Below are 12,622 nucleotides of genomic sequence, written 5' to 3' on the forward strand. Positions count from 1 at the left end.
AGAAATAACACCGAGTGTCAGTCATCCGCAGACTTATTGCTGAAGAGTGAGACCCAGGGACTGGATTCCCAGGCCCACAATGGGGACAGCTTTAAAGGGCAGGGATGTTTTTGAACAATTAAATGAGGCAAATTTACCCTCTGTATCCCATGGATCCAGCGCTGGCCACTCTGGTGGTCTGAACCAGGAAAGGAAACGATTCTCTGCTCTTCAGTCACCTGACTGGCTGCAGCAATGAAGGGGCTGCAATGGGATGTCACTGCAAAGAGTCCTGGTGCAGACCACCAGAGAGCCCAGCTCTGGATCCACAGCGGCTAAAGTGGGTGAATTTGTATTTTATTGTTAGAAAACAATCCCCACCATTTACAAGATTACTTTTCGTAGACAGACAACCCTTTAGCACTCTATCACGTATGTACACACTCGTAGGAGACAGAAGTTTCCGTACACTTTAGCCACCATCATTACATCTCACTTTTTTGCAATTCTTGACATATAGCCCTAATACTCATTGCCGCTCTCAGGTCAGTTAGCATCAATACTGTATTTCAATAATGTGAAAAGTCAGAATACTGCAGACAACGATATATTTCAGATTTCGTTTCTTCCATCACATTGCCTTTAACCCCTTAACGACCACCGATACATCTTTTAATGGTGGTCTTTATGGGGCCTTATTCCTCAGTGCCATAAAAAAGCATAGAGCATTCCCTGAAGGGTGAAAATACTGAGGGTGTTGGCTGTATATCACAGCTGACATTCAGCAGCATCAGTCCCAATCAGTTTTATAGACAATTAAACTCTTAGATGCTGTTGTAAATCGCAACAGCAGCATCCAGTTGGTTAATAGAGAAAGAGGGCTCCGGCGGGTGCCAATAGTTGGGATCGCAACAACAGGGTCAACAAAGGTCTCATGCACTGCAGTACCTTTTCTCATATGTCAAAAGAACTGATGTATAAGAAAGACAAAACCTTGCTTTCTTAAATATTCAGGTTTATTTAAGGGTTGATCCGGTACCTTAAAGGGGTTGTCCACTACTATTGATAATGTGCCAATGTATTTTTAGGCTGTGTGCCCACAATGCGTTTTTTAAGCGTTTCCGCAGCGTCGCAAACGCTGCAGAAACGCTTAAAAAATGCATGGTAGAAGGCCTGCCATGCTCTCCAATGATAATCCGCATGTGCTGTGCACATGCTGCGGAAATTTCCGCTGCGGATTATCATTGCAGAAAAAAAACGCAGCACTACCAATTATTTTGCAGAAGTGCTGTGTTTTCGCCGCCACTGACTTGCATTAGATCCCATGGATTACGCATCACTGTATATGTAGATGCGCATTCCATGCCTTCTAATGCGCGAATGGTACCCAGGTGTGGAGGACAGGAGACTCTCCTCCGGACCTGGGTACCATAGAAAACTGTAAAAAAAAGAATAAAATAAAAAATAAATATATACTTACCTTCTGGCGGCCCCCACTGCACTCGTCCTCCTTGCATGCTGGCAAATCGCAATGTACTGAAGGACTTGCGCTGACGTCATAGTCATGTGACGGGTCACGCGACGCTGACGTCGGCAGGTCCTTCAGTGCAGTGTACCGCTGCCAGCAGCCAGGACGGATGGAAAGCAGGACACCGGGGGCCATCAGAGGGTAAGTATATATTTGTTTTGTTTTTTGACATTCTCTCGGGTCACACTATATAAATCCATGCCGTTTGCATGGATTTATATAGTGTGACCAAGTTGACAAGCACTTTCCAAGTGATGCTAAAATCGCTTGGAAAGCACTTGTCAACCCGCATGCGGAAATGCATGTGAAGAACGCTTCACATCCGCATGTCCCTGGCAGGAAAACGCATGTACTTTACAATCCGCATGTACAATCCGCATGTGTATTTTTCTGCCAGGGAGATGCAGAAACGCTCAGGAAAAAATCCGGAGCATTTCTGCATCGTGGGCACATAGCCATATGGTGGAAATAAGTTTATTTGTAAATACCTTGTGCAGCTGTTCTTGCCTGTGAGCGGCGCTATAGCTGGCCGCTCACAGGCATCACATGCAATTTACAACATGTACCCTTTACAACATGTTAAACCATAAAATTAGCCGGCACCTGTTGGGATAAGTGCAATGTGTAAGTGCACATTTACAGACAAAACCAAGGATAAAAGACTTAGAAAATGCCTCCTTTTTTGGGCTGTGCATCTTGTCTATATAGCTTTTCACGGGTAGGTGTAAACCCGTCAGATCTGGGTCCTGCTCTGCCTCTGTCTATTTTGAGGCCTACTGGCACATAGGTGAACTATAAGACTTGGGTCCTGATTGGGTACACCTTGTTGCGGAGGAATGGATTTTATGCTCTTTTGATCAAAATAGCGTCAACTAAATACAATGTTATTCACTATTAATATTTATTTTCTTACTGCAGGGTATTTGCTCATTCTTTTTATTCTAGATTTTCTTCACAATGTTACTTGTTCTCGTAATGCTTAAAAGGGTTCTCCACTACCAGGACAAGCCTTTCTCAATCTGAATGTTTGCACCCGTTAAAATAAAAACACCTATAGTCACCTCCGTGTTACATCACATGAGCCCTGCGCCCAATCAGCGCAGGTTTCCCTTCCCGCCTTTGGACATATAAGTAATCAGGAGGAGGTGAGAGTGCGGCCGCAGCTTTGACTTCCTCTTGATTTCTTATTCGTCTGAAGGTGGGGACAAGAAGCTGGCGCTGATTGGTTGCAGGGCTCATATGATGTAACAACCTCACGTGAGCCCTAGGAACACGAGTGCGGACACCGCTGGAACGGTGCCGGCAGGGGAGGTGAGTATAAGACTTTTTATTTTAAAGGGGGCAAAAATTCAGATTGAGAACAATTGTCCACTCCTAGGTTTGAAAAAACATTAAAAATGATTGAATATTGACTTTTAGGATTGCTACCTCCAATATGTGGCGGTAAAGTTCAACTTGTCTACCTCTCTGAAGAGGTGCTTTGCAGGCCCAAACTTGTAATTTTCATAAGAGATAATAGGAGAAAATGTACCCCATTATCTGTTACAGTTTCTCCCGTACCTCATGATACCCTTGCATGTGGTGGTCAAAAACTAATGTTTGGGCATATGGCATAGCTTGGAAAGGAAATTGGATGTTTGGAGTGTAACTTTGAACACCATGTTGCATTTGCAGGTGCTAAAACATCAGAAACCCCCACAACTGACCCCATTTGGGAAACTAAACCTTACAAGGAATTCATCAATGGGTTTAGTGAGCATTTTTAACCCACAAATTCCAACACAGAATTTTATAAGATTGGACCGTGAAAACAAAACATTTATGGTTTTTCCATTAAAATATTATTTTTCCCTCAAAGTTTTAATTCACACAAGGGCAATACGAGAGAATGGGCAGGACAACTTGTTATGCATATGGGGTTGTACACTATTGTTTGGCTACACGGCAGGGATCGGATGGGAAGGAGCACCATTTGTCTTCTGGAACAAAGGTTATATTTGAATAGATTGTGGGCTCTATTAGCCGAGCCCCTGAGGTGCCAGATCAGCCGACCCCCCCTTCCCCAAGGTGACCCCATATTGGAAACTTCACCGCTGAAGGAATTCAGAGTATTTGTAGAAATTGCACCCCTCAATGAATTCATCTACAGCGACTAATTTGGCCACACAGGTGTTTTCATATTGTAACATCCACACCGTGAAATTGCAAATACAGTACAGACCAAAAGTTTGGACACACCTTCTCATTTAAAGATTTTTCGATATTTTCATGACTTTGAAAATTGTACATTCACACTGAAGGCATCAAAACTATGAATTAACTCATGTGGAATTATATACTTAACAAAAAAGTGTGAAACAACTGAAAATATGTCTTATATTCTTGGTTCTTCAAAGTAGCCACCTTTTGCTTTGATGACTGCTTTGCACTCTCTTGGCATTCTCTTGATGAGCTTCAAGAGGTAGTCACCGGAAATGGTTTTCACTTCACAGGTGTGCCTTGTCAGGTTTAATAAGTGGTATTTCTTGCCTTATAAATGGGGTTGGGACCATCAGTTGTGCTGTGCAGAAGTCAGGTGGATACACAGCTGATAGTCCTACTGAATAGACTGTTAGAATTTGTATTATGGCAAGAAAAAAGCAGCTAAGTAAAGAAAAACGAGTGGCCATCATTACTTTAAGAAATGAAGGTCAGTCAGTCCGAAAAATTGGGCAAACTTTGAAAGTGTCCCCAAGTGCAGTTGCAAAAACCATCAAGCGCTACAAAGAAACTGGCTCACATGAGGACCGCCCCAGGAAAGGAAGACCAAGAGTCACCTCTGCTTCTGAGGATAAGTTTATCCGAGTCACCAGCCTCAGAAATCGCAGGTTAACAGCAGCTCAGATTAGAGACCAGGTCAATGCCACACAGAGTTCTAGCAGCAGACACATCTCTTCAACAACTGTTAAGAGGAGACTTTGTGCAGCAGGCCTTCATGGTAAAATAGCTGCTAGGAAACCACTGACAAGGACAGGCAACAAGCAGAAGAGACTTGTTTGGGCTAAAGAACACAAGGAATGGTCATTAGACCAGTGGAAATCTGTGCTTTGGTCTGATGAGTTCAAATTTGAGATCTTTGGCTCCAACCACCGTGTCTTTGTGCGACGCAGAAAAGGTGAACGTATGGACTATACATGCCTGGTTCCCACCGTGAAGCATGGAGGAGGAGGTGTGATGGTGTGGGGGTGCTTTGCTGGTGACACTGTTGGGGATTTATTCAAAATTGAAGGCATACTGAACCAGCATGGCTACCACAGCATCTTGCAGCGGCATGCTATTCCATCCGGTTTGCGTTTAGTTGGACCATCATTTATTTTTCAACAGGACAATGACCCCAAACACACCTCCAGGCTGTGTAAGGGCTATTTGACCAAGAGGGAGAGTGATGGGGTGCTACGCCAGATGAGCTGGCCTCCACAGTCACCAGACCTGAACCTAATCGAGATGGTTTGGGGTGAGCTGGACCGCAGAGTGAAGGCAAAAGGGCCAACAAGTGCTAAACATCTCTGAGAACTCCTTCAAGATTGTTGGAAGACCATTTCAGGTGACTACCTCTTGAAGCTCATCAAGAGAATGCCAAGAGTGTGCAAAGCAGTCATCAAAGCAAAAGGTGGCTACTTTGAAGAACCTAGAATTTAAGACATATTTTCAGTTGTTTCACACATTTTTGTTAAGTATATAATTCCACATGTGTTAATTCATAGTTTTGATGCCTTCAGTGTAAATGTACAATTTTCATAGTCCTGAAAATACAGAAAAATCTTTAAATGAGAAGGTGTGTCCAAACTTTTGGTCTGTACTGTATGTCAGTTTAGTGCCCATACATTGGACCCCCATAAATTGTGCCCGGCTTGTGCTTCTGGAGACGTTACCCATAAATCATCAAGTGTGCTCTCCCGGCTACAGTAAAGACAAACATGTGGCCCCTTACTGTGGTTTAGGCACAGTGGGGCTCAGAAGGAGGGGGGCATTTGGATTTGGGAGCGCAGAATTCTCTGGATTTTATTTCAGGGGGTGGGAGCCATGTCACTTTTCCAGAGCATTTGTCTTACTAGCAGCATTGAAGACCCCCATATTTCCAATGACGGACCTGAGTGGGGGCTGTTTTTTTAGTGGGACAAGTTTAAGTTTCTATTGGTAACATTTTGGGGTACATAACAGTTTTGATTGCTTTCAGTGTGAGATTAGGATCACATTTATATTGTGCTGTAGGCTGAGCACTTACGAAGAAGTTTATGTCTAAATTTGTACATTTTAAACAGATTTTTAATCTTTATCATTTATTCCCACTGTTGGACATAAATATTTGTTGTTTAGATTGTTGGTCTCATACACTGTAGTCATGTACTGCAATACACTAGAGCAGTCAGTGACACACTGGCACAGCCTGTCAGACCCTGCTCATGGTGGGGTCCACCAGGCCACCATATCCTGACACATTATACAACCCTGAGTTACGATAACTATCGGCACCTGTGATCGCAAGACTCTGATAAGATTAAGGCTATGTGCCCACGATGCAGAATTGAAGCAGAAAATTTCTGCAGCGTTTCTGCATGTTCTCGGCAGTAAAAACGCTTGCGGATTTTACACGCGTTTTTGCAGCGTTTTTACATGCGGATTTGACTTCTGTTTTTCAAGTGCATTGGGACCTCAAATCCGCATGCAGAAACGGACAAATAATGGACATGCTGCGGATTTTTCCACAAGGAAAATCCGCTGCGGAAAAATCTGCAGCATGGGCACAGAACATGCAGATTTTCATTGGGGATCATGGGGCATGGATTACCAAGCGTTTTGCAAGCATTTATGCTGCGGAAATTGCGCAGCAAAAACGCTTGAAAAACGTATAGTGGGCACACAGCCTAAAAGGGTAGCCTTTTACTTCTTTTAACCATCTAGATGCTGCTTTTGCTATTGACAGGGGCATCTAAGGGTTTAATTGGCTCAGATAAGTTCCAAAACCAATCAGGACCGATGTCCCATGGTGTCAGCTGTCACATACAGCTGACGCTGCGGCAAGTTCCCTGTCGGGGGCACTATTCATCTAATTCTCAACACCATAAAAATCAGTGCTAGGGCTTAAGGCCTCTTAGTGACCGCCGATAAAAGACCAACGATCATTAAACACGGAACAGGTAGCAATCTTTCCATTATGCTTTTCCATGTTTCATCCTAGTTTTTCCTTTGCAGTACTGCTGTCACATACTGTCAACATACAAAGATCACATTTGTGAAATCATAATTTACCAAAACTGGTGTAAAACGAATATCAAATAGTTACAGAAAGCAAACAGCTTCTTACAGACGACCTGTGTCCTGGTAAAAATGCTTACTGCTTCCTCCTATAAAAGTCCCTCTCCTCCTCTGAGTATGCCAATTTCAGTTTTTTTCTTAAAGGAGTTGTCCAGTACTTTTTTGAATTGCCCGAATGTATTTAGCGTGTGGTCATAAGTGTTTTTGTAATTACCTTTAGTTGTATGTATTGCCCGTCAGTGGCGCTATAGCTGGCCGCTTACAGGCATCACGTGCCCCCGGGCTGCAGCCGGCTCTTTCTTCCGCTGGTGACATCAGTGACGCGGTTGGTGATGGGCTGTCTGCGGAGTTACCCCACGCATCACACCCAGCATCCACCGCGTACTTTCCCAATGAATGAGGAGAGGGAGAGCGCGTGGTGGATGCTGGGTGTGACGCGTGGGGTAACTCCGCAGACAGCCCATCACTCAGCGGGAGCACAGCACTGAGTCACGTCCGGATGCAACCGGAACTTGACGTGACATCAGCGGATGTCAGAGTTGCAACTGAAAAAAGTACTGGACAACTCCTTTAAATTCACCATACAATTCCAGATATGAGCTATTTATTTACTGCTGATTTTATGATCTTTACAAAGGGGTGTTACTTACATTGTGATGATGAAAAGAAGCCTTAAACCCTCCCCAGAGAATCCTGTGAGTACCCCTCCTTGTAAAGACCATGAAAATTTGCAAGAAGTAAAAAGGGCCCTATCCCTGGAAACGTACAGCAGATTCAGGGTATGTGCACACAGTGTCTGTTTCAGGCAGATTCTGTTCAGAGTCCACTTGAAAAACCGCTGCAAAGGCATCCCATAAAATGAACATAATGCACAGCAACGCCAAAACTCCATTGCTGTGCACATTTCATCTTATGTCCCTTCTTGTAATCGCTTTAGGTTGCTAAGCATGTCGCTTTTTTTTAAAGTTTTATTTCTTCAGACGACTTCCACTAGGAAGCTGCCCTTTCTCTATACTTGATATTATAGCGTAAGAGGCGACGGCATCGGAGCTACCGCAAGAACAATGGTAAAGCCACTTTAGGAGAATGGCGGCCAGCGGTTTCCTGAAGCAGCTTTTCCTGGGAAAACTCAGCGAGTGCATCAGTATTTACAAGACACTGTGTGCGCATAGCCTTAAAAGGGAATCTGTCTTCTGGTTTTTGTTACCCCATCTGAGAAATGTTGTAGAGGCAGAGACCCCGATTCCAGCAATGTGTCACATACTGGGCTGCTTGCTGTCATTTTGATAAAATCAGTTTTCTCTGCTGCAGATCTAGCAGTGTTCTGAATGCTAAGCCATATATAACCCAGCCCACACCACTGATTGACAGCGTTCTGTTTATGCTGTATATAGACAGAAAGCTGCCTATGCACATTGTACACAGACAGGTTTTACAGAGCTCATGAATGTGGAGGGTTACACGGCAGCAGATCAAAACTAGAGCAAGCAGTGGCGTACCATCCATAGCTTCAGTACATATGGCCGCCATGGGGCCTGTGAGTCGCTTCGCATTGCCCTTTGTCACAATGTCTGTGGAATCCAAATCACACCTCACCACTTGTGCACTCAATCCCATCCCACCTCCTCCCCAACCTCACCCATCTCTGCAACCTATCACTAACTTTTGGTACCTTCCCCGCTGCTTTCAAACATGCCACAATCACTCCTATCCTCAAAAAGCCATCCCTCGACCCAACCGCCTTGTCTAGCTACTGCCCCATATCGCTGCTCCCATTTGCCTCCAAACTCCTTGAGCAATTCCACCGAAACTGCCCTGGCCAAAATTACTAATGACCTACTTACAGCCAAAGCTAACAGACAACTCTCTATACTCCTTCTAGACCTGTCCTCTGTCTTCGACACAGTTGACCACTGCCTCCTACTACAGATCCTTCCTTTGGCGTCAAGGACCTTGCCCTATCCTGGATCTCCTCACACCTTTCTAACCACACATAGTCTCCCACACTACCTCCTCATCCCGCCCCCTCTCTGTTGGAGTCCCTCAAGGCTCAAGTCTTCTCAATCTATATCCTTGGCCTGGGACAACTCATAAAGTCCTATGGCTTCCAGTACCACCTGTACGCTGATGACTCTCAGATCTACCTCTCCAGCCCAGACATCACCTCTCTGCTGTACAGAATCTCAGAGTGTCTAGCAGCCATATCCTCCTTCTCTTCTCGCTTCCTCAAGATCAATATGAACAAATCTAAACTCATCATATTTCCCCCATCTCACGCATCTTCCCTACCTGATCTATGTATCACAATAAATGACATCACACTTTCCCCTGTACCGACAATCCGCTGCCTCAGAGTAATCCTTGACTCTGCCCTGTCCTTCAAACCCCACATCCAAGCTCTTGCCACCTTCAGCTCAAAAATATTTCCAGAATCCGTCCTTTCCTTAACCCTCAATCTACTAAACTGCTTGTGCATGCCCTCATCATCTCCCGCCTGGACTACTGCAACATCCTCCTATGTGGCCTACCTGCTAACACTCTCGCACCCCTCCGGTCCATCCTCAACTCTGCTGCGCGACTAGTTCATCTATCGCCTCGCTACTTCTCCACTACCCCCCTTTGCATATGCCTTCACTGGCTCCCAATTGCCCAGCGTATCCAGTTCAAACTACTAACACTGACCTACAAAGCCATCCATAATCTGTCTCCTCTATACATCTCGGAACTAATCTTCCGATATATTCCCTAACGTAATCTCCGATCCTCCCAAGACCACCTCCCCTCCTCCACACTTATTCGTTCCTCACCCAATTGCCTCCAAGACTTCTCCCGAATATCCCCGATCCTCTGGAATTCTGTGCCTCAACACATCCGATTATCCGCCACATCCGGATCCATCAGACTGAACCTGAAAACCCATCTCTTGAAACAAGCTTACAGCCTGACAAGACCCCGCTGGCTCCTCAACAACACCGGAGCTACTGCAACCCCCCAACCTACTGTCTCCTCCCCATTCCTGTAGAATGTAAGCCCGCAGGGGCAGGGTCCTCTTACCTCTGTAACAGTCTATCATTGTTAGTTTATTTACTGTAAGTGAGATCTGTATTTTGTATGTAACCCCTTCTTATGTACAGTACCATGGAATCAATGGCGCTATATAAATAATAATAATCTGCCACCGGATGCAGAAACCGTTGAATAGAATGGCTGCTGATCCACCATTCAACCCGAGTCTAAAACTGAGCACACTACAGGCGCAATGACATCACTACATTACACCTGCAGTGTGGAGCCTCAGTCCTCACACTTCAAAGACCATGGCATTGGGGGGGAATGAGGGGTGGGTAAGTAGCGTCTATTTTTAAATGGCAGTACTTGTGGGGACCATCACACTAAGAGGATTGTGGGATGTTGGGGGACTTTGGGAGGCGATCATATTGAGCAGGGGCTGTGGAAACATCATACTGTGATGGGGGGGGTGTTGCCTTAATACTGGATGGAAAACAACATACTGAGCAGCTAGTGTAATATGTGGGGGCACGATGGGGACATCATACTGTGGGAGGGGGGGTTTAGGGGCATCATGATGTGGAGGTATTATACTGTGTTGGCGGCACCTTAGCGGTGTCGTAGTTTGCTGGGGGCACTATGGAGTCATCATACTGTGCCTGTGGGGTGTAACTGTGTATGTGATTAACTGCGGGGACACTGTGTGTGGGTGGTGGCGGCGGCATGTAAGGGTGAGAACAATGAGGGGCTTCAATTCATTACTGTAGGACTTGCCATGGTGAGGCTGACCAGTGGTTTGTAGGTCAGTGACACATGGCTGGAGTCAGGGTCTCTGCCCCTACATCACACTGCTCTCACATTAGGAGGCAAGTCTGCTGACACATTCCCGTTATAAAATAAAAAAAAAAACAACAACTGTATTATACAAGGGAGCAGCGGGAACACTCGCAGACACCGGGCCAAGCCCCGTACACATTACTAGCCCCGGGCTCCGCCTGGCTGCCATGTACGGCCGCTCCACACACTTCTCCCGGTGACACGGCCATGGACGGTGTGTGAGCAGCAATAAGAGACAGAAAGCTGCTGACCTGCCCCGCGGCCTGCCATCTCCGCAGCTGCCGGCCGCCACATGCCTGCACGTGGGAGGAGCGCCGCGCACAGATATGGCCGCACTCCGCCGGCAGCTTATTACTGCGACCAGGCCGCACACTGATGACGTTACCACGCACAGGACTCCAACTGTGAGACGCTCGCCCGCTGCTTCCTGTCTGTGGGTTGTGCTGATGACTGAGGCGGGCACATAGACGCCCCGAAGAGACGCCATCCCGGAGGTGGGCGGGCACTGGGCTCAGCAAGGCCACGCCCCTTCTAGCGCTTTCCTGCTGCTCTGCTTGCTGTGCTGTTTGGACTCGGCGTCAGTGAGCGATGGACCCACGGAAGTTACAGGAGCTGCGGGAGTTCGTGCGCCTGTGTCAGAGCAACCCGGCCGTGCTGCAGTGCTCGGAGCTCGGCTTCTTCACAGAATGGCTGCAGAGGTGAGCGGGTCCGCCATGTGCTGAGGCTGCGCTCACTGTCATCTGCCCCATTGGCTCATGTGTCACTATCGCTGGCGGTATTTGTGGCTGAGCACAGAATTCACACAGCTTACAGGGACTGTTCAACTGAAACAAAAAGTCTTGTAAACATAATCTGCGATGGCAGAGGGCTAGTGACCGTGCGGAGGGCCGGCGTGACCAAAAGGAGCGCTAGTGACCATGCGGAGGGCCGGCGTGACCAGAAGGAGCACTAGTGACCGTGCGGAGGGCTGGCGTGACCAGAAGGAGCACTAGTGACCGTGCGGAGGGCTGGCGTGACCAAAAGGAGCGCTAGTGACCGTGCGGAGGGCCGGCGTGACCAGAAGGAGCACTAGTGACCGTGCGGAGGGATGGCGTGACCAGAAGGAGCGCTACGGAGGGCGGCTGTGACCAGAAGGAGCGCTAGTGACCGTGCGGAGGGCTGGCGTGACCAGAAGGAGCGCTAGTGACCGTGCGGAGGGCTGGCGTGACCAGAAGGAGCGCTACGGAGGGCGGCTGTGACCAGAAGGAGCACTAGTGACCGTGCGGAGGGCCGGCGTGACCAAAAGGAGCGCTAGTGACCGTGCGGAGGGCCGGCGTGACCAGAAGGAGCACTAGTGACCGTGCGGAGGGCTGGCGTGACCAGAAGGAGCACTAGTGACCGTGCGGAGGGCTGGCGTGACCAAAAGGAGCGCTAGTGACCGTGCGGAGGGCCGGCGTGACCAGAAGGAGCACTAGTGACCGTGCGGAGGGATGGCGTGACCAGAAGGAGCGCTACGGAGGGCGGCTGTGACCAGAAGGAGCGCTAGTGACCGTGCGGAGGGCTGGCGTGACCAGAAGGAGCACTAGTGACCGTGCGGAGGGCTGGCGTGACCAGAAGGAGCGCTAGTGACCGTGCGGCGGGCCGGCGTGACCAGAAGGAGCGCTAGTGACCGTGCGGAGGGCCGGCGTGACCAGAAGGAGCACTAGTGACCAGAAGGAGCGCTAGTGACCGTGCGGAGGGCCGGCGTGACCAGAAGGAGCGCTAGTGACCGTGCGGAGGGCTGGCGTGACCAGAAGGAGCGCTACGGAGGGCGGCTGTGACCAGAAGGAGCGCTAGTGACCGTGCGGAGGGCCGGCGTGACCAGAAGGAGCGCTAGTGACCGTGCGGAGGGCCGGCGTGACCAGAAGGAGCACTAGTGACCGTGCGGAGGGCTGGCGTGACCAGAAGGAGCGCTACGGAGGGCGGCTGTGACCAGAAGGAGCGCTAGTGACCGTG

At 48.0% G+C, this 12,622-nt stretch overlaps 2 protein-coding genes across 5 annotated transcripts in view; one reads left to right on the top strand and one right to left on the bottom strand.

Moving 5' to 3' along the window:
- XPNPEP3 (X-prolyl aminopeptidase 3) overlaps nucleotides 1-11,173 on the bottom strand; it is an 88,722-nt gene extending 77,549 nt beyond the window's left edge. For 2 of the 4 annotated variants that reach the window (XM_073644160.1, XM_073644161.1), the window contains exon 1: nucleotides 10,900-11,032. In XM_073644160.1, the coding sequence (XP_073500261.1) occupies nucleotides 10,900-10,942 (43 nt within the window). In that variant the 5' untranslated portion in view covers nucleotides 10,943-11,032. The other 2 variants (XM_073644158.1, XM_073644162.1) reach the window with 2 other exon arrangements.
- The window catches only part of ST13 (ST13 Hsp70 interacting protein), a 113,610-nt gene continuing 112,050 nt past the window's right edge, over nucleotides 11,063-12,622 (top strand). The window contains exon 1 of the mRNA XM_073644163.1: nucleotides 11,063-11,346. Within this exon, the coding sequence (XP_073500264.1) occupies nucleotides 11,237-11,346 (110 nt within the window). The 5' untranslated portion in view covers nucleotides 11,063-11,236. The remainder of the gene's footprint in view (nucleotides 11,347-12,622) is intronic.

This window comes from Phyllobates terribilis, unplaced genomic scaffold (genome assembly GCF_046119375.1).
Source record: "Phyllobates terribilis strain yellow unplaced genomic scaffold, ASM4611937v1 Scaffold_8__6_contigs__length_399053987, whole genome shotgun sequence".
NCBI lineage: Eukaryota > Metazoa > Chordata > Amphibia > Anura > Dendrobatidae > Phyllobates > Phyllobates terribilis.